Below are 22,742 nucleotides of genomic sequence, written 5' to 3'. Positions count from 1 at the left end.
GATACCTCTAAGTTGACTTTAAATGTTATTGAATTAAGATATTGATGGAAATTAAGTCAGCAAAGTTAAGCTTAGTAGATAAAGCATAGCTCTCTGGTGTGCATCTCTGTTCTAAAAGTTGTAGTTAATGACTGTTGAAGAAATTGAGGAATTTATTTTGGGATAGCAAGTGTTAGGACTGGCATGAGTTCCAATAAATGTTAGTATGAAGAACACATTGGGATGCTTAAAACATATAGGGGCAGTGTATCCAGTGGTAGAACTGAGAAGAGTAAGACTTTTCCATCAATTTAAAACAAATATTGAAAAATCAGCTTATGGGGGCACCTGGGTGGCTTAGTCAGTTAAGCATCTGCCTTGGGCTCAGGTCATGATCCTAGGGTCCTGGGATCGAGTCCTACATAGGACTCTCTGCTCAGTGGGGAGTCCGCTTCTGCCTCTCCCTCTGCCTGCTTCTCTCCCTGCTTATGCTTTCTCTTTCCCTGTCAAATAAATAAATAAAAATCATAAATAAATAGATAGATAAATATAAATCAGTTTATGTAGAGGAAGCCTGGGTGGCTCAGTTTGTTGAGTGTCTGACTCTTGATCTTAACTCAGGGCTTGATCTCACAGTTGTGAGATCAAGCCCTGAGTTCAGTTCTGTGCTAGGTGCAGAGCCTATTTAAAAAAAAGAAAAAAATCAGGGTTGCCTGGGTGGCTTAGTCAGTTAAGCTTCTGCCTTCCACTCAGGTCAGGATCCCACAGTGCTGGGATCAAGCCCTGCATCGGGCCCTCTGCTTAGCGGTCTCTGCTTCTTCTTCTGCCCCTCACCCCGTTGTGCTCTTTCTCCTCTCTCTTTTTCTCAAATAAATAAATAAATAAATAAATAAAATCTTTAAAAAAAAAAAGTTTATATAGGGTGTTAAAAAGTTTAGAAATTAGTGGTGATGGTTGCACAACATTGTGAATGTAATGCCTCTGATCTGCACATTTAAAAATGTTTTACATAAATGGCCAGTTTTATGTTTTATAGTTTTACCACAATTTAAAAAATAATGTAATATACCCAAAACTCTAATATTATATACTTAAAATCAATGAATTGTATGATGTCTAAATTATATTTTAATAAAGCTGTTAAAAAACCAATCTATGTATACAGCTAAGCCAGAAATTTCTGTAGAAGTCAAGTTAAAGGGGACTGGTCTTGTCCTTGAAAACTGTCTTAAGCATTCTATTTGACAGCTTTGTCTCTGGTACTCAGTAAATATTTTTTAAGTGAATCAATAAACAAATGAACAAATAAGTGGACTTAAGTGCAATATATGTAAATCTATCTGGCGCCTGGCTATGGGGTTGCAAGTTTGGGTTTGGGAATGTGATAATCATTGTGGTCCCTGTCCTCTTAAAATACAGTCATAACTCCCATATATATTTCTTTGTTTTACAAATAGTCTTAAAAAGAAACTTGCATTTGGTGATCTTTTCCTTGTCTATTCTGATGAATTCAGTCCAAGGAGAGACATGATTGCTTACCTTCTGATATGAAAACCTGAAGACCTGGTAAGTATCATGACACAAAGAAAATCAGAATCATCATTCATTGTGGAGATACAAAAGAATGAATTAAAGACATGACCCTAAAGCAGAAATAAGAGCAAACGCCAGAGAGTCCTGATGATACAGTTCTGTAAGTGACAACATACCTATCTCTTCTCAACGTAGATTTTTTGACTGAAAAGGGCTTCCCAGTACATCTCTCAAATTACCAATTTATCTTCTTCTACTTTAAAATCTAAGACAACATTGGTATAAAATGACATCTGGAAAGAAGCCAGTGAAGTAATAAATGCACAAACATATAGTTCCAAGTAAAAAATAAATTTGTATTCCATATTATCATTATCAATTAGCCGATTGTTTTTTGAGTTGTTGATGTGGGAAACAAAGGCAGAAGAAAAATTATTAAATTTCCTTACTATTTTCAGCCCATTGTTCTTAAAGTTCTTAAAGCAGGCAGAGTGACATTCCTGTAGGGACTCAACTGCCTCAGTGTTGATACTTTGCTAAGGGCTAAAGGCAATCTTAGCCCAACCCCCAGGATCCTATACGTCTACTTTAACAAATAAAAATTCCTTTGGAAACTTCCTTTATCTCTACCCATCCCCCATCCGCCAAGATACAGGTTTGATAATCATCCCCCAAGCATATGACCCACCCCACCAATATATACCAGAAATGTCTCATTACTGAGCTTTTACTAAACAGTAACAAGTGACCTTTCGTAACAATAGCAACCCCCCCCCCCCCCCCTTGGCCTCTTTGGCCGACCCATCCCTTAGGATCCTGGAAACTTTGTTTCCAAAATAGCTGGGAGGCTTACACTATCCCTAACCCCTCCCAACTTGAAAGTGTATTATGGGCTACTCAGCAAGACACCAGTGCAGCTCTTTCTGCCCACAGGTCCTGTCCCCATGCTTTAATAAAACCACTTTTTGCACCAAAGATGTCTCAAGAATTCTTTCTTAGCTGTTGGCTTCAAACCCTAAGGTCTTTCCCACATCATTGTGACTTGGGGAAAGAATGCTTAGCAGGTGAAATTGGTGGTATAGGTTTACAGTTGAACTTAAGTAAAAACTCAGAGTAGGATCAATAATTGTCTTCTGCCTGAGTGTAAGGACTTATGGTCAGATGTCATCTACAGGGCAAGGGAAATGGATCAAAGATTTGAGCTGGGGGCGCCTAGGTGGCTCAGTGGGCTAAGGCTCTGCCTTTGCTTAGGTCATGATCCCAGTGTTCTGGGATCCAGCCCCAAATCGGGCTCTGTGCTCTGCAGGGAGCCTGCTTCCCCTCCTCTCTCTCTCTGCCTGCCTCCCTGCCTACTTGTGATCTCTCTCTCTCTCTCTCTCTCTCTGTCAAATAAATAAATAAATATATAAATAAATAAATCTTAAAAAAACAAAAAAATATTTGAGTTGGTAAAAAGTGTCTCTAAAACATACAATAATAAAGGCAACTATTTTGTTGACCGAGATGGATGGAAAAGTTGAGGAGTAACTGCTCTGGACAAGAAAGGAATGATTTCTAAAGACATGCTTTAACTTTTCAAAAAGCCATGGTTTATGGTTGAAGAAAATAAAGGAAAGAGGTTAGCATTTCTTTGCTCATACTTGTCTCTACTTTAAGTTGCCAAGATGAGTTAACGTTTAAGATTTAAAGAAGTTCTGCTGCACATAATTACCCAATCCACCCCCAGCTCATCCTATTCTTTCTAACACATGTCTACCCATAACAAAATAGCAGAAGCAAAAGGAACACAGGCCCTCTTGGCTACTTTAATACTTCTGAGGTACTGATAACACCCAGAGTATCAGGAATTCCTTTCCAAAATCTGTGTTGATTTACAGACTTTACATCCTTCCCTTCAACAGTTCGTCCTCTTCCCTTGAGTCCTTTAAAGCACACAGTTCTTAAACCTGGCTGCACATTAGAATCACCTAGGGAGCTTTGAAAATACCAACTGCAAGCCAATTGAATCTGAATCTCTAGGGTAAGAGATTCAGCATAGGTAAGAACACCCACTTACCTATGCTTTTAAAGCTCCCCAGGTGATTCTGATATGTTCCAGGCCTGAAATACAATTAGAGCCTTGGCTTTTTTTTTTTTTTAAGATTTTATTTATTTGACAGAGAGAGATCATAAGCAGGCAGAGAGGCAGGCAGAGAGAGAGGAGGAAGCAGGCTCCCTGCTGAGCAGAGAGCCCGATGCGGGGCTCGATCCCAGGACCCTGAGATCATGACCTGAGCTGAAGGCAGCGGCTTAACCCACTGAGCCACCCAGGCACCCTGAGCCTTGGCTTTTTGGTTCTTAAAGTGTAACGCCTGGACAGACAGCAACAGCAACCTAGGAAACTTGTTAGAAATACAAACTCACCAGCCCTGCACCACTCACTGAATCAGAAACTCAGGGTAGTAGGGTCTAGAAATTTGTGTTTTAACAAAGTTCCAGGTGATCTCAATGCAAGCTAAAATATGAGTACCACTGACTCTAAATGGGTTTTAAAAATTTTAATGTGTATGTGAACCAGCTTATTCAAATGTAAATTCTGACTCAGTGAGGTTGGGATGGTGCTTGAGATTCTAAATTTCTAACAAGCTCCCAGAGGATGGTGCCAATCCACTGACCATACTTTGAATAGCAAAGTGCTAGGATACAACTTTATTTCTATTGAATTATCCAGTACAGTATATAGGAACCGTTACACCTCAGTGAGTCATGGGTTATGCAGAGAATAGACTTTTCATGGTTTAAGTTTACTTTTTTTTTTTTTTTTTAAATTAACACAATCTGGTGAATCTGCACATTAGTTCTTTTGGTCCTGAGGAAAATCTGTGTTTTGGTCCAAAATTTTCTAAACTGTTTTCAAAGTTCTTCACGAAATCATTGGTTTCCTAGGATTCTGCCTGTAAGAATAGTCCTAGAATTAAGTTATTCTACTCCTACAAAATGGTCCAAATGTACCTCTATTTCCTTTGTCTCATTTGCCAATATCTTTCATTTCCAAACCCAGTTTCTATAGCAGCCTCTGCCCAGCATTCCCATTCTCAGTCCTATAGTTATTTCTAGATTTTTAATTGCTTATAACATTTACTAGCATAAATCTAATTATATCCAAGAATTATATCTAATTATACAACATTCAGGTAAGATGGGACTGTCAGAATGCTGTTTTCCCTGGGATCACACATATTTGTGGGGGAAAGAAATCTGGCTCTTGTTGCAGATACTGAGTACTATTCTGCTAAAGCCTCCCTTCTTTCTGCCTTACTTTATTTGGTTTATAATAAAACGAAGGAGGAATATACACTCAATCCAAGTTTGGATACATTAATCAAATGTGACACATGCATTCTGTATTCAGAATAAATCTTCTTGGATATATGAAATAATTAACTTTTTAAACAGACTTTTATTGTGAAGTATAAAATATCTGGAAATGATTTGAAAACTTTCCAGTTACAGTGTTAATTCAATAATCTTTAGGAGAGAAAGCACCACATTAAAAAATTACATTCATAACAATCTAAAATTCACATGTTAAAATAATAGTAAATACAACATTAGCAAATCATGAAATTCAGAAACTTTTGTAACCACGGATCTAAATCAGGGGTCTCAAACTGAGATGTGTTCAGGGCTAAGTAGGAAACACAAAGTAGTGAAGCAGCCTGATGAAAAAGGGAGTCTAGCAGACTGTGGCAAAAGAAATGCATGCCCAGTCGAAAGACTTCAAATTCAAACAATTTTGAAATATTATGCACACTGAATAAACAGCTGTGGGCCACACTGGCCGGTATTGACTGCAAGTTTGCAACTGCAGCCTAAATGAATTTTTAGCAGTTTATGTACCCAATTCTCAAAATGGCAGACAGCACTTTTTAAAATACGTATATTGTCTATCTCTATATATGTTATTTTATATATATAACGTATATACCTTACACTATATATATACATATAAATGTGTATATATAAAGCTTGAGTCACTATTTTGGGATAAGTGGATTAAAAATCTTTAAGAAAAGGTATGTTGCACCTTGATCAATTTAGGAAGTTGTGTGGATAATATTCGTAAAAACATCTGGTTAAGAGATGAAATTTTTAAAACTTCCTTCCACATTTATTTGGGAAAAACTAGTTATGCCTAGAAGTTAATTAAAATGAAATAAAATTTCATTCTTTTACCAACAGAAAGTCCTACACCACAGTACATTATTGCTTAGTAAGAAATATTTAGGTAAAAAATAAATGTTGGTTTTACTAAGGTGTAATTCAGAAAGCATTCAATCATATTGCCTCCTATATACTAAGAAAATTCTTGTAATTCATTTGACAATAAGTCTTATTTTATCTTTAAAGGGTATTTTAAGAATTTTAGTACATTTTATACTTTCAGTTAAAAGTAAAGGTTCTAGTCTAAAGATATAAAATGGCTATAGGCCAAATGGCTGTAACCAAATCGATTTGGTTTGCTATGCCAAAGCAGTTTTACAGAATTTATGGTTTTGTATACCATCAATGACTTCACATTAGTGACTTTTTTAAATAGTTTTTTAAGTTAAACTGATGGAGACATTAGTAATAAATAAAATCTTCTAAAAGAATATGAAGGCACATTATAATTCAAATATCCTTGCTAGACCAGGAATACGTATTTTAAAATAATCCATAGACAACACAGATTTCAAACAAATAAAATGCAAATACATTTATTCCAAACCTTGATACAATTCCCAAAAATATATTCTACTTTTTTCAAATGTTTTAGATCTTAGCTTGAGAAGTTTAACATAAAAAGCACCAAATCTAATCATATAATCTTCCACTTAAAAAAGTTAGTAGTTATTATATCTTTTCTGTAAAATGAAGTTATATGGAACAAATCAATTTCATATGTGGTCTTTAATTTCTGAAATTAAAAAGCCAAAGCTATCAAGTATATCTGACTAAAGTTGGATGTTTAGCAAACCCAGAGTATATAAGAAAATGTTAAGACACAGTATCAAGTAATGCAATAGGTCTTTCATCATTTCCATTTTTCATGAATTGAAACTTCCTAAGTAGGGGACATATATTTGGCATCATTTTCTAACCTCATATTTGGTAAAGTTTTCAAGTTCAGCCAAGTCATATGCATCTTATCTGCATTCCCACATTTGTTTTAATTATTAAAACTACCAAATATGAAGCAATCAGGATTTTTTTTTAGAATTCAAAGTTAACACTGATTTTATACATCATTAAATATTTCCATGGCAGAAATTAAAGTTGAAGATAAGAAAGAAACATGTTCTCAAATCAATAGTAGAACTATCATGTAAGGGTATACAATACATGCTGATGTATTACAAACTTAGCTTGATTTAGCAGTTCTTTAAAAACCAATAAGGTTTCTATGAATAAATTTATTTTAATTAAATTATTCACAATTTAAAATTTAAGGTTTTCATAAATAGTAACAACAGACAAAATACAGCATATATGGGGTTCCCACAAAACAGTAACAAAATACTTCAACATTATTTCATCCAAATATTGGTTTAAAATTATTCACATGTATTTAAAGATCACTGTTGACTGATCATAACAATGAATTCCAGACTAAAATGATAGCAGTTAGATATATAGTGCTGTCTGCTTATTCTTCTTATCATCAAAAGATGAAAAACTCCTTTTGTAGGAAACATGATGGCCATTCTGGTTACATACAGCGATCCAATTAGTTAGCATATTTATGGAGGAAGCGTTCAAATGCATCATAGATGGCTTGTCTAAAATTGAGGATGAAAGAAAAATTGTTAAGTAATGAGCAAAAGAGGAAGATGGACACTACTTTTATTATGTTACTTCCAAAGTTACCTGTGGCTTGCAACCTGACTTCCTCTCCAAATAGCTCTGAAAGAGGCAGGTATCTGAGGGTGGGTGTTTGGATCCATGTAACTTCACTACAGCTGCAGAAAACCTCAAATGTGCTTTCAACTGATGATGAATTCAGAAGTACCTTTTCTATGATGTACTTTTTTGTGCCTTTGAACTTACATAATATATGCATTTATTAATATATATATGCAATATAAAATATGTATGTATGTATGTCACTTGTTGAAAATTAACTGGCTATGTAACTTTTCATAATGTAGTATTTATTCAACCTGTTTCATAAATTATGATAAGGATGCTTTTTGTCCAGAAAAACACATGTTCTTAGCAACTGAACTAAAAGCAGAAGCCTTAGTTTCCAATATTCCCTTCACAGGGTGTTTTAATATTTTAATTGGACATTTAAGGTGACATATAAAAGTTAAACTAAATAAGTGACAACATACAAAGAATTATTTCTTGGATTAAAAAGAGCTAAAACATGTCAAACATGAAGTAATACAATTCTTTGTTATCTAGTGATGCAGCTGGCAGTTTTGAAACACAGCATGCACAGGGCACTTATCTAAGCACTTTATGTGAACTAATTTATTTAACCATTAATGATAAATATATCCCAATGATACCTTTTGCCATCAAATTTGAATAGAAGTAGAAATAATATAGGCTATCAAAAACTAGAGATACAGCATAAAATTTTTATAACTTCTGGTAAGTACTGGAGTCATATAAGGTTATTAACATTAAAACCAATATTTTCACTTCTCATGTAAGGTTCAATATTCACTTGCTACTGAAAAACAGTGCTGGACTCTTCCATAGATGCTCATGCCATCTGAGAGAAGAAAGTGGAGTGAAAAATTCAAGATGAACCAAAGCAAGTTTTACAAACCCTGGTGTTCCTCCCTCCACCCTAAATATACCTGGCTATTAATATCTGAAGAGGGTAAAAACACACAATAAAATGTGCCTATTGTTGGGAGCCTTGTGCCTAGAAGGGGTTAACCCAATACAGCAACAGTTCTTGGGAACCTCTTCAACCAAGGACCTTCACAGGTGGCGAGCTATCTCTAGAGTGCCACCGCGTCTCCCTGGTGATTGTTATGAGAATATTGTAAGGTTTGGTTTGTTGCCCTTGCAGCTGCTGTCTCAAGACTAAGCTAATAAGGCTCCTATGTTTTGTGAATATTGAGTTATGGCCTAAGTGTCCAAACCACGAAGGTCAAAGCTGTCTGATATCTCTGCATGACCAACTATTCTCAGGCCAAAATAGAAACTAGCACCAGATGTACAGGAGGTGATTCCCTGACTGTGTGGTATAAATCAGAACTCTGTAAAATAAACTTTGGCACTATTGGACATCCTCCTTGGTGCTCCTCCTGCCCCCATCTCTTTGTCTCTTAATTTCATTTCACCATCCTCTTACCCTCTCGACCCTGGTCAATTTGTCGCACCGGCCGCGACAGCCTATCATATGCTACTTCCCTAGTTCTGTAAAAGAAAAAAGAAGAGGATGGTATAGGAAAAAGTATCACAATGTGAGAATTGAGGGAGGCAGGGAAGAAAAAAGAAGACTAAAACATAATAAAAATACCCAATCTTCTCTATTTTTTGAGGCCAAAAAAAAAAATTCCAAAAAACAAGCAAATAAACAGATACCTGTTTAGACAAATCATCTTACCTGAAGAGTCCTTGTTTAAAAAGATAAGCACTAATATGACCCCCTTCTAGATAACGGATTTCACAACCAGGCCAAATTTCTTGTAGACTTCGAACTCCTGTTCGTGGAATATAAGCATCTTCTTTGGCTTGAACCACTATAATGAGGCTTGGGTCAACTGGAACTAGGGATAGAATTTTAAAAGATAAAACATATATGCCCTTAAAAAACTCTTAAGATTTTAATATAAATACTATTAATCATATTAGAAAATGAAATACCCCTGACAGTACACTAAATGAAACATCTGTCAAACTAAATTTTTTTTTAAAAGATTTTATATTTATTTATTTGAAAGAGAGAGAGAGTGCAGACTAGGAATGAGTGGGGGCGGGGACAGAAGGAAAGGGAGAAGCACACCTCCTCCTGAGCAGGGAGCCAGACCTGGGGCTGAATCCCAGGACCCTGAGATCATGACCTGAGCTGAAGGCAGCTGCTTAACCAACTGAGTCACTCAGGCGCCCCTAAAACTTTATGATTAAGTTAAAAACCAACTATAATACAGCATATCATAATATTTATCTCTAAAACAAAAAGATGAACATTCTAAAAAAGACACAAAATCCAACATATATTTTAAAATTTAAATTCAATTAATTAACCTATAATGTATTGTTTCAGGGGTACAGGTCTGTGATTCATCACTCTTATATAATACCCAGTGCTCAGTACAACGCATGCCCTCCCCAATATCCATCACCCTGTTACCCAATCCCCCTATTCCCCACAAAATCCAATATATTTTTAAACTAATAAGATGGTTTTAGATTATCATGGATAAAATATGACGCATTTAAGTAACTAACTTATCCTGGAAAATATATTCTGGAGCCAACAATAAACATACTCTTGAAAATGTGAAATTATTTTATAAAGCATCTTTAAAAAATATTTCACAAATATTTACACACCAGCAAACATTCTTAATTTCATATAAAAATTGGTACCTGAGAAATTTGCCACATGAGTACATTCATCCATGACTCCTTTCATGAATATTAAAGACTCTTTCTGAAGATTGTTTCTTCTGTGTTCTTTACTGAGTAGATGGTATGACTGAGGATTGCAACTTGTATAATTACTTTTGTTGGTTGAAAGTGTTTGATTGAAGCACTCCATCTTAGAGGTATCTTGCAATAAGAGTCTTTCTGATGTGGCACTGACAGATGTTTTACTAGATTTATGACACTCACTAGGTTTTGGGGATACAACTTGGTTTGTCATATCTAAATTTAAAGTTCCAGAAACCACATTAAGGTTAGTTAGCTTGTCTGCACTGATAGGGAAGCGTTTCACAAACTCTTGTCCCATTTTGAAAGAATCTGTCTAAATAAATAAAAGAAAATATCATTTATTATAAAATACATTTTATTTAACAACCTTGTTAAAGACAAAACACAAATTCCATCAGTGAATAAATGAATAAATAAAATGTAGTATATACATACAATGGATTATAACTTAGTCTTTTTTTTTTTAAACATTCTCCTTTATTTTCTTCTAAATGCTTTTTAATTTTTTTAACTATTTCTTCTATTTATTTGACAGAGAGAGACACAGCAAGAGAGGAAACACAAGCTGGGGCAGTGGGAGAGGGAGAAGCAGGCTTCCTGTTGAGCGGGAAGCCAGATGCAGGGCTCAATCCCTGGACCCTGGGATCACGACCTGAGCTGAAGGCAGATGCCCAATAACTGAGCCACCCAGGCGCCCTGATTATCATTTAGTCTTAAAAGGAATGAAATTCTGATAAATACTTCAACATGGATGAACCCTGAAGACACTATGCTAAATGAATAAGCTAGACACAAACAACAAATATTGTATGATTCCAACTTTTATGAGGTAATCTAGAGTAGTCTGATTCATAGAGATAGAGAACTGAATGGGGACTGCCAGGGGCTGGAAGGAGGGGGAATGAAGAATTATCGTTTAATGGGTACAGAGTTTCCGTTTAGTAAAATGAAAAGTGCTGGAGATGGATGGTGGTGATGTAGAGAGGCGATGGTTGCACAACAATGTGAATGCACTTAATAACACCCTGAACTGTATACCTCAACATGGTTGAAATTGTACATTTTATGTTGCATATATTTTACAACTTAAACAATAACAAAGAAAAAAGAGATGTCAAGATTTATCTGAGGACTAGATAAATAAAAGACATACTACATTGCTAAATGTCTCCTCTTAAACACTAAAGGGTATCATTTAGTCTACACCATGTGCTTATTGCCAAAGTTTTGAAATCATGATCTGCCTGAATCTTAGAACTTCCAAAAGCCTTATGAGTGTATCCTGGCAAGTAATACATCACCCACATCCAACCCCTTTCTCAGGTTGAACTAAGAAGAATTTAAAATTATCAAGGAAAAAGTAATTGCCTATTAAAATCTCAAAAGTATGTACTTAGTTTAAGGACTTGTAAGTACAATATAATTTAAGTAAAATAAACTTTATTAAATACTAAGGGCAGAGTAAAAAAAAATGACAGTATGGGAAAATATATTTGTAACTTATATGACAAAGCTAACTGCTTTTATTAAGAGCTAGAAGTGAACATAAAGCCCAAAACCACAATAGAAGAAGTGAGCAAGCGACATGTAAATACAGGTCACAGACATTGAAATATATATAGCTCTTAAACTTAGAAACATGTCAAATTTTACTTAAAATTAAGTAAATAAAAACAATACCAATTTCATCATCAGGTTAACAAACAAAACAAAACCCTTAAGTTTGCTAACACACTCAATTTGTGAAATTATGGGGAAATAGATACACATGTTCTACTGCTAGTATAGACAGACACAAGCAGTAGACAAAATCTAACATTACAAATGCAACAACATCTCTAGGAATTTACACTTGTGAAATGACTTATGTACAAATTTATTCATTGCAGCACTGTTTGTTATGAGCAAAAAGACGAGAAATCACATCAACAGGGTACTGGTTAATAAATCATGGTACATCACCCATATAATTGATTATTATGCAGCAGCAAAAAAGAAAAAAGAAACATTTGTGTATAGTCCCTAAAAAAAGGTAAGAAAAAAGCTCATATTTCTACTGGTTTGAAAAATTCCTTGAAATATTAATAAATAATGGGTTATTTATTAAGGGAGATAGGACTTAGGCAAATTGAGAATAAGGGTAGGATGTGTTTCATTATATGCCTTTTTATACTTCATGATGCTTGAACTATATGGCCATATAATCTATTTTAAAAATTAAAGAATGAAAAATTGGTTGAAGCCAAGGAAAAAAAAGGAACCCAACAACCTAGCTAGTAGAACAAATCACTGAAGTCATCCAGATCAAATATATATATAAGAGGGAATGGAAAAGGAAGTTTGGAAACACTGAGAAATATAAGATTAAGCAAACTAGAATTACTCAGAGGGCTATACCATCAACTTTAACTGCTTTTGACTGGAAAAACTGTTTTTATAACAAAAAAGACATTTCTTGACTATGCATGACTGTGAACTAGTTCTGGGACAAAAAAACTTTTTTTTTTTTTTTTAGTTTTTTTTTTATTTATTTGACAGAGAGAGAAAGGGAGCACAAGCAGGGGGAGCAGCAGAGGGAGAGGGAGAAGAAGGCTCCCTGTTAAGAAGGGAGCCTGATGTGGGGATCAATCCCAAGACAGTGGGATCATGACCTGAGCTGAAGGCAGATGCTTAACCGACTGAGCTACTCAGGTGCCCTGGGACAAAAAACTTCTATACAATCCTCATGAGTTAGAGGCACAAAGAAAGTGCAGGGTAAGACCACACTGCCATTTCAGACAACCAAAATTTTTGATTCTCCCTTCAAAAAATTTTCATATTGAGTTTTCTCATAAGCTCTCAAATATAGGCATCTTTTGGCTTATATGTACAGGGGAGCACAAGGAACTAACTAGCAGGTAGAGGTATTTTGTAATAAAGTTCTTAGGCACGTAATAATCCTTTCAGGTTATGCAAGACAGACTTACTTTACAAGAGTGAGATTTATAGTGGTATAATTACAAAAGTCCTAATTGATAGTGGAGAGTCTCGTTTCCTTTCTGAGATTTCTTCAGATTCACAGTGACTTCTAAACTGAATGTGTAAAATTAAAAATTCATAAAAAGAAAAAAAAATCATTAAAGGAATTGGTCACCTTAGGAAACAGGGAACCAATTAAATTTCCTGAAAACTGGTAGATTACAGTAAAGAATCAAGCATTTATCTTGCCTTTCCTATATGAACTGAACTACTAGGTAACCAAATAATAGATAAGTGCCTTTTTATTCAAGCATTCAAATGAATAAATTAAAAAATGATAGAATATCAGCATTTTGCAGCTCTCCACTATTAAGAAACTTAGGTATTAAAAATGGAGGCTTACACCACAAAATAGAGACTACATTATGTGCTTCCTGTACTCCTACTAAAGGAATAAAAACTGAATGGAGACTCTAGACCCAGCTGCCAACTTTCAGGCAATATAGAGCATGGGTGAACATGCTAAACTGTACCATGAGAATGCAATCAGAAATAGCTACACTTGGGACACCTGGGTGGCTCAGGTGGTTAAGCATCAGCCTTCCGCTCAGATCACAGATCCTGGGATCAAGTTCCACGTCAGGCTCCTTGCTCAGCAGGGAGCCTGCTTCTCCCTCTGCCAGCCCCTCCCCCTGCTTATGCTCTCTCTCTCTCACTTTCTGACAAATAAATTAAAATCTTAAAAAAAAAAAAAAAGCTAGAATGTGAGAAACTCTACAAATAAATAGCCTAAATTCATCAATTGATAAATTACAAGGAATGGGAAAGATATAGAACTTACAGATTAAAAGATACTTCAAAGCACATAAAATAAAAGAATTGTCTAATGACACACATTGGGACAATAAAAATTATTGTAAAGACAGAGGAAGTAATTACTATAAAAATCAGGATAATGATTAATAGTCGGGGGAGAAGGGCTTTTTAATTAGGACACATGGAAGTGGTTTCTGGGTTGGGTGGTCCTTTTTTAAAAATTTTGATTTTTAAATTTTTTTCCACTCTTCCCCGATGATCCTGTTTTGTTTCTTAAGTACACATAGGAGATCATAATTGTCTTTCTCTGACTTATTTCACTTAGCATAATACCCTCCCTTAGCATAATACCCTCTAGTTCCATCCACATTGTTGCAAATGAAAATTTTCTTTTTTTTTTTTTTGATGGCTGAGTAGTATTCTATTCCATCTTCTTTATCCATTCATCTGTCAATGGAAATCTGGGCTCTTTGAATAGTTTAGAAATTGTGAACACAGCTGCTATAAACATTGGGGTGCAGGTGCCGCTTCAGATCACTATATTTGTATCTTTGAGGTAAATAACCAGTAGTGCAATTCCTGGATCGTACAGTAGCTCTATTTTCAACTTTTTCAGCAACCTCCATATTGTTTTCCAGAGTGGCTGTACCAGCTTGCATTCCCACCAACAGTATAAGAGGGTTCCCCTTTTTCCACATCCTCACTAGCATCTGTCATTTCCTGACTTAATTTTAGCCATTCTGACTGGTATAGATGGTATCTAATTGAGGTTTTGATTTGTATTTCCCTGATGTCAAGTGATATTGAGCATTTTTTCATGTATCTGTTGGCCATCTGTATGTCTTCTCTGGAGAAATGTCTGTTCATGTCTTCTGCCCATTTCTTGACTGGATTATTTGTTCTTGGGTATTGAGTTTGGTAAATTCTTTATAGATTTTGGATACTAGCCCTTTATCTGATAAGACATTTGCAAATGTCTTCTCCCATTCTGTCCATTGTCTTTTGTTTTGTCGACTATTTCCTTTGCTGTGCAAAAGCTTTTTATCTTGACAAAGTCCCAATAGTTCATTTTGGCCTTTGTTTACTTTGTGCTACAGAGATATATCCAGCAAGAAGTTGCTGTGGCCAAGGTCATAGAGGTTGTTTCCTGCATTCTCCTCTAGGATCTTGATGGATTCCTGTCTCACATTTAGGTCTTTCATCTACTTTGAGTCTATTTTTGTGTATGGTGTAAAGAAATGGTCCAGTCTCATTCTTCTGCATGTGGCTGTCCAATTTTCCCAACACCATTTGTTGAAAAGGCTGTCTTTCCATTGGACATTATTTCCTGTTTTGTCACAGTAATGCACCATAGAGTGGAGGGTCCATTTTTGGGCTTTCTATACTATGCCATTGGTCTACGTGTCTGTTTTTATGCCAGTATCATATGTCTTGATGATTATAGCTTTGTAATACAGCTTGAAGTCTGGAATTGAGATGTGACCAGCTTTGGTTTTCTTTTTCAACATTCCTTTTGCTATTTGGGGTCTTCTCTGGTTCCATACACTTTTTAGGATTATTTGTTCCAGCTCTGTGAAAAAAGTTGATGGCATTTTGAAAGGAATTCATTGCATGTATAGATTGCTCTAGGTAGAACAGATATTTTAACAATAATTGTTCTTCCAATCTGTGAGCACAGAATATTTTTCCATTCTTTGTATCTTCTTCAGTTTCTTTCATGAGTACTCTATAGTCTTCTGAGCACAAATCCTTTGCCTCTTTGGTTAGCTTTATTCCTAGGTATCTTATGGTTTTTGGTGCAACTGTAAATGGGATCAACTCCTTAATTTCTCTTTCTTCTGTTTCATTGTTAGTGTATAGAAATGCAACTGATTTCTGTGCACTGATTTTATATCCTGCCACTTTGCTGAATTCCTGTATGAGTTCTAGCAATTTTGGGGAAAAGTCTTTTGGGTTTTCCATATAGAGTACCATGTCATTGGTGAAAAGTTAGAGTTTGACTTCTTCTTTGCTGATTTGGGTGCCTTTTATTTCTTTTTTTGTCTGATAGGTGAGGCTAGGACTTCTAGTACTATGTTGAACAACAGTGGTGATAGTCGACATCCCTGTAGTTTTCCTGACCTTAGGGGAAAGCTGTTTTTTCCTGTTGAGAATGATACTATGAGCTTTTCATAGATGGCTTTTATGATATTGAGGTATGTTCCCGCTATCCCTACATGGCAGAGAATTTTTATCAAGAAAGGATACTGTATTTTACCAAATGCTTTTTCTACATTGAGAGGATCACACGGGTCTTGTCCTTTACTTATGTAGTGTATCACATTGATTGATTTGCGGATGTTGAATCACCCTTGTAGCGCAAGAATAAATCCCACTTGGTCATAGTGAACAATCCTTTTAATGTACTGTTGGATCCTACTAGCTAGTAACTTGGCGAGAATTTTTGCATCCATGTTCATCAGGGATATTGGTTTGTAATTCTCCATTTTGTGGGGTCTTTGTCTAGTTTTGGGATCAAGGTAATGCTGGACTCATAAGAAGAATTTGGAAGTTTTCCTTCCATTTCGATTTTCTGAAACAGCTTCAAAGAATACATATTAGCTCTTCCCATGTTTGGTAGAATTCCCTTGGGAAGCCATCTGGCCCTGGGCTCTTGTTTGTTGGGAGATTTTTGATTACTGCTTCAATTTCCTTGCTGTTACGGGTCTGGTCAGGTTTTCTATTTCTTCCTGGTTCAGTTCTGATAGTTTATGTCTCTAAGAATGCATCCATTTCTTCCAGATTGCCTAATTTTTTGGCATATAGTTGCTCATAATACGTTATTATAATTGTTTCTATTTCTTTGGGGTGATTGTGATCTCTCCTCTTTCATTCATGACTATTTACTTGGGTCCTTTCTCTTTTCTTTTTGATAAGTCTGGCCAGGGGTTTATCAATCTTATTCTTTCAAAGAACCAGCTCCTAGTGTCATTGATTTGTTCTGCTGCTCTTTGATTTCTATTTCATTGATTTCTACTCTAATCTTTATTAATTCTCTTCTCCTCTGGTTTTAGGTTTTATTTGCTGTTCTTTCTCCATCTCCTTTAGATTTAAGGTTAGGTTGTGTACTTGAGACCTTTCTTATTGCTTGAGAAAGGTTTGTATTGCTATATACTTCCCTTTTAGGACTGCCTTTGCTGCATCTCAAAAGTTTTGAACAAATGTGTTTTCATTTTCATTTTTTTCCATGAATTTCTTAAATTCTTTTAATTTTCTGGTTGACCCATTCATTCTTACTAGGATGCTCTTTAGCCTCCATGCATTTGCATTCTTTCCAAATTTCCTCTTATAAGTGAGTTCCAGTTTCAAAGCATTGTGGTCTGAAAATATGCAGGGAATATACCAACTTTTGGTACCAGATGAAACCAGATTTGTGACCCAGTATGTGATCTATTCTGGAGAATGTCCTATGTATACTCAAGAAGAATATATACTTTGTTGCTTTAGGTGGAATGTTCTGAATATATCTGTGAAGTCTATCTGGTCCAGTGTGTCATTCAAAGCCCTTATTTCCTTGTTGGTTTTCTCGGGGGGGGGGGGGTAAAAGTCCCCTCCTATTACTGTATTATTATTTATGTGTTTCTTTAATTTTGTTATTAATTGGCTTATATAATTGGCTGCTCCCATGTTAGGGGCATAAATATTTATAACTGTTAGATCTTCTTGTTGGATAGACTCTTTAATTATGATAAAGCGTCCTTCCTAATCTCTTATTACTGTCTTTGGTTTAAAATCTAATTTGTCTGATTTAAGGACTGCCACCTCAGCTTTCTTTTGATGTCCATTAGCATGATAAATAGTCTTCCATCCCCTCATTTTAAATCTGGAGGTGTCTTTGAGTCTAAAATGAGTCTCTTGCAAACAGCTACTGATGGGTCTTGCTTTTTTTAATTCAATTTGATACCCTGTGTCTTTTGATTGGGGGCATTTAGCCCATTTACATTCAGAGTAACTACTGAAAGGTTACTACCATTATATTAGCTGTAAAGTCACTATTTCTGTATATTGTCTCTGTTCCTTTCTGGTCTATGTTACTTTTGGGCTGTCTCTTAGCTTAAAGGATCCCTTTAAGCAAATATCACAAATTCTTTTAGTTTCTGTTTGTCCTGGAAGCTTTTTATCACTTCGTCTTTTCTGACCAACATTCTAGCTGGATAAAGTATTCTTGGCTGCGTATTTTTCTCATTCAGCACCCTGAACACATCAAGCCAGTCCTTTCTGGCCTGCCAGGTCTCTGCAGATAGGGCTGCTGCCAATCTGATGTTTCTGCCCTCTTATTCCAAGCTACTTTCAGGATTTTCTCTTCATCTCTGAGATTTGCAAGTTTCACTATTATATGTTGGACATATATTGATTTTTGAGGGGGATTCTCTGTACCTCCTACATTTTGATGCCTGTTTCCTTCCCCAAATTGGAGTTCTCCACTATAATTTGCTCCAATATATCTTCTACACACCCTCCTCTCTCTCTCTCTGCTTCTTCTGGGATCCCAATTATTCTAGTATTATTTCACTTTATGTTATCACATATCTCTCAAATTCTCCCCTTGTGATCCAGTAGTTGTTTATCTCTCTTTTTCTCAGCCTTTTTATTCTCCATTGTTTGGTCTTCTATGTCACTAATTCTCTCTTCTGGAGCTCATTTATCTCAGCAGTAAAAGCCTCCATTTTTTATTGCATCTCATTAATAGTCTTTTTTATTTTGACTTGACTACATTTTAGTTTTTTTAGTTCTCCAGAAAGGGATTCTCTAGTGTTTTCTATGCTTTTTTAAACCCAGATAGTATTTTTATAATTGTTATTCTGAACTCTAGACCTGACATCTTACTTATATCCATACTGATTAGGTCCCTGGCAATCAGTGCTGCCTCTTGTTCTCTTATGAAGTGAGTTTTTCCATCTTGTCATTCTTGCAGAAAGTAGTTGCTTCTCTATTTGTAGAGTTGCAGCTATTCTTTTCTTAGAACTCCAGTTGACTTCACAGGTGTTCAAAATTATTTGATAGCTATCTAGCTGAATTCCTGGGACCAGAAGAAACTAAGGTCTCCAGCTCCTCTGCCATCGTGGACTATCTAGGTGGTCAATTTCTTTTATATTTTTAAAAATTTTATTTTAAAAATTTTATTAATTTATTTGAGAGAGATAGAGAGTGAGCGTGCATAAGCAGGGGGAGTAGCAGAGGAAGAGGGAGAATCAGGCTTCCCATTGAGTAGGGAGCCCGATGCAGGGCTCAATCCCAGGACTCTGGGATCATGACCTAAACCAAAGGCAGACACTTAACTGACTGAACCACCCAGGTACCCCTGGGTGGTCAATTTTTATTCTACTGGTGTAAGCCATACATTTGCATTGCATGATTTTTTTTACATCTATATTTTAAAATGAAGAATCTTAAAAACTAGAAAGCACTACTGCTTTTTAACAAATTTGTGATTCTTTCTAAAAAACCGAATCATTAAACACCATCAACTTTTCCCCTCAATTTATGCAGAGGTTAAAAATACTTACTCCACAGTATTCAAGCATGTGAATAATTTCTTCTTCATAAACTGTCTGTGTATAATACTGCTTTTCCAGCTCCCTCCAATTAATCGATTTACTTAGAACACCCTGAAATAACAAACTATGTTAAGATCAAATCATTCCATAAAACATTTTGCCCAATAATTTTATTATTAGTATGCAGAAAAGAATAAACATAGCAGGCTTGAAGCTTCCTATCTTTAGAAAGCCCTGCTCGCAATGTTGGCCCTTGATTAGAGTCTGGAACCTTGACAAATAAACGGTTCCTAATCCCAATATACAACTTTCTAAATGACAAAGTGGGGCACTCTCCCCAAACTTCTTGTACAACGTAGTTTCTGCTGAACATGTACTTTTCATCTGGAATTTTGGTACATGTGAGGCAGAGAGTGCCTAAGTGACTGACCCCTGATTACCCTGGGCTGCCAGGCTCAAATGAGCTTCTCACACGTACTATCACAACACAGTGATGGATGAATTAAACAAATCGTGTAAGATTCCAATGGCTGGTTATGCCTAATTTCCTCTGGATTTTGCCCCATGTGCCTTCTCCCTTTGCAGATTCTTTGTATTGTATCCTTTTGATATAATAAGTCTTAGTCATGAATCAGACTATATGGTGAGTCCTGTGATACCTTCTAGAGAATCAGCAAACCTGGAGGTGGTTTTGAGAACCCCCAAACAATTAATTTTAATTATATATAGCTATTTAAATATTAATTGCAATTAAATTACCGTAGTGAAGACCCCAGATGCTGTGGACCAAGACAGACATGGAATCAATGGCATGGGCTTAGGCCAGTTGGATACCGCTAAGGAAGCCATCTGCAATATGTTTAACAGTCAGTTAGAGAGCTTCTGTTTAAATTTCTATTCATTAAAATGAAAAGATTTATTATTAAGAAGTAGTCTGGGTAGTAATTGGTGAGATAAGATATGAACACAAAATCTCTAAATACGTGGGGCATCTGGTTGTCTCAGTCAGTAGAACACGGCACTCTTAATCTCAGGGTTGTAAATTTGAGCCCCAAGTTGGGTATAGAGATTACTTAAAAATAAAATCTTAAGAAAAAAATCTCTAAATACTCATGAGAATGTCTAGCAACCTTCTGAAACTCCCCAAATCACAAATTCAATGACATACAACTTCCCCCTTAGAAAATAATAAATGTTGTAAAATTTTAAATCATCTCAAAACCCTTCATAGAGAACTACTTTCTACTGGATAAATATAGACCAAACAGACTGAAATGTAGATGCTGGGGAGCAGGTTAATGATATTCATTACCTAAATGATTTGCTCAGATACAGCAAAATCACAACTATAAAACCTTAGACATTTGGGGCTAACTGAAAAATGTCAAGAATTTGGTGAACTACAAACAGATTATATAAGTAATATAAAGTAATGTAATGTGTGTGTTTAGAAAAGGGAAAAATTATTTTTGGCTAAAGGAATAACAGAAGGCTTCATGAACTGGCTGTCTCTCAGGGGAAATGAGAGAGGAGATCTTGTCTTCCATATTAAAAAAAATATCATCAAAGGCAAGATGGTGAAAAAGGAAAAAGTGGAAAAGCAGGTAGGAAAACAAGCCAATATACTTTAGTTTGGCTGGTGAATAGGGTACATATAGCCAATGAGGTGGGAGAGATAGTTAGGTCTGGAAAGATGGGACAGTATCAGATTATAGGTCCCTTTTGCTCTGTATATAACGGGGAATTAACAAAGAGATCTGGGCAAAGAAGCGGCATTGTCAAAGAAGTGATTTAAGGAAGCCAAAATGATAGCAATTTATAGGATTGATTAGAGCAGGTAAAACCTGAGGTAGGGAAACCAGTATAGGAAGTAATTCAAGTGAAAGTTATAAGATCCCAATCTAGGTCATAAAAGTAGAAACACTACTAGGTAGGAAAAGAAATCCTCTTCCACCCCTCAAATTCATGGTCTAATAGTTCTTGCAAATTTTAATCAGTTTTTGAACTTAATTTTATAATTCAAATGACTTACCAAAAACTTGCTTCTTTCTAAATGTACTGAGTGGCTAATATGTCCAGATAACAAACTAGAGCATATTTCTGAGTCCTCATTGAACCAACTGCTTCATGGAGAGAATAAACTGCTAAACAAGTAATCACAGTGCAGTGAAATAAGCACAAGTGAGAGATGAAGTATGGTCTGAGGTTAGGCTGGGAGTCAGGAAGAGCTTCTCATAGAAAGTAAGCTCTGGACTGGAACCAGAAGGGCAAACTGCTATTTTGGCTAGGAATGAGAGGGCCCCTGAGGGTTGCTAGCACCTGGCATAGCTAGAGCCCTGTACAATAGCAAGCCTTTGGCAGGTTTTAAATGGGAGAGAACAGAGATGAGATTTAGGAAAATCACGCTAGTAATGGCATGAAGAAAAACTTAGAAGAAGATTAGTAAGAGAAAAGATGAGCGACAGAGAAACCACTTGGAGGCTGTTTTAGTACCCTCTAGAAGACAAAGTAAAACAAGCTGGTGACTGTGGGCATAGACATAAGAGATAAATTAAAAGTATTTTCCAAATTTGCTATCTTTGCCAATTTAACAGCAAAATAAGGTATTTACACTTGAGATGTGAAAAGTTAAGTTTTATGAAAATCAGTTTTATTATTTTTATTTTTAAAAAATCAACTTCTAATAAAATATTAAATCTAATATCTGAGCTATAACTGTGAAATAAGTAGTACAATGTCTACATAAATCATACCAAAAAAAAATCATTTTAACTGGAAAAGTCTGAAACCTATTTCCAAAACTAAAATTAATTCTCTACCTGAAGTGAATTTTTAAAATAACTATATTCTCTAGATTTTATGAATATAATCACAATGAAATATCAGTTGAAATTAAAAGGCTTACATGTCCTCCCATGGATATTCCGGTCATTCCTAGAGGTCCATAACCCTCTCTCTCTAGCCAGTGCAAGAGAGCAGCAGATTCTAAAACAAGAGCTCCTCCCATCACAAAAAGGTCAGACACGTTTTTTAAGCTGGACCTTCTAGCCTCACAAGACAAAAGAGAAAATTATTTATGCATTTACATTTTAATATAAGCAAATTTACAACAGGTAGCCAGACTTCATGTTTTTCTTTTAAAGGATGAGTTAGCTAAGTAAAACAATGGAATGAATCAATGGAATTAGAGTGCTAACATTATTCTACAATTAATTAAAATTTATTTTTAAAAGCAATAAATGCTCTTTATCGAATCTTTATTGAATTTCAATTATT

General features: G+C 35.5%; 1 protein-coding gene and 1 long non-coding RNA gene across 5 annotated transcripts in view; one reads left to right on the top strand and one right to left on the bottom strand.

Annotated features, from left to right (window-relative positions):
* The window catches only part of LOC125093378 (uncharacterized), a 57,261-nt gene that overhangs the window by 1,874 nt on the left and 32,645 nt on the right, over window positions 1-22,742 (top strand). The window lies entirely within an intron of this gene.
* The window catches only part of ABHD18 (abhydrolase domain containing 18), a 52,086-nt gene continuing 35,250 nt past the window's right edge, over window positions 5,907-22,742 (bottom strand). For all 4 annotated transcript variants that reach the window (XM_047718408.1, XM_047718409.1, XM_047718407.1 and 1 more), the window contains 6 exons: window positions 22,372-22,510; window positions 20,226-20,315; window positions 19,476-19,577; window positions 10,090-10,468; window positions 9,104-9,266; window positions 5,907-7,313 (listed from right to left, as the gene is read on the bottom strand). In XM_047718408.1, coding sequence (XP_047574364.1) covers window positions 7,262-7,313; window positions 9,104-9,266; window positions 10,090-10,468; window positions 19,476-19,577; window positions 20,226-20,315; window positions 22,372-22,510 — 925 coding nt within the window. In that variant the 3' untranslated portion in view covers window positions 5,907-7,261. The remainder of the gene's footprint in view (window positions 7,314-9,103; window positions 9,267-10,089; window positions 10,469-19,475; window positions 19,578-20,225; window positions 20,316-22,371; window positions 22,511-22,742) is intronic.

This window comes from Lutra lutra, chromosome 2 (genome assembly GCF_902655055.1).
Source record: "Lutra lutra chromosome 2, mLutLut1.2, whole genome shotgun sequence".
NCBI classification, from domain to species: Eukaryota; Metazoa; Chordata; class Mammalia; order Carnivora; family Mustelidae; genus Lutra; species Lutra lutra.
The sequence above is the reverse complement of the archived record's forward strand: the minus strand, read 5'-3'. Positions and strand labels throughout refer to the sequence as shown.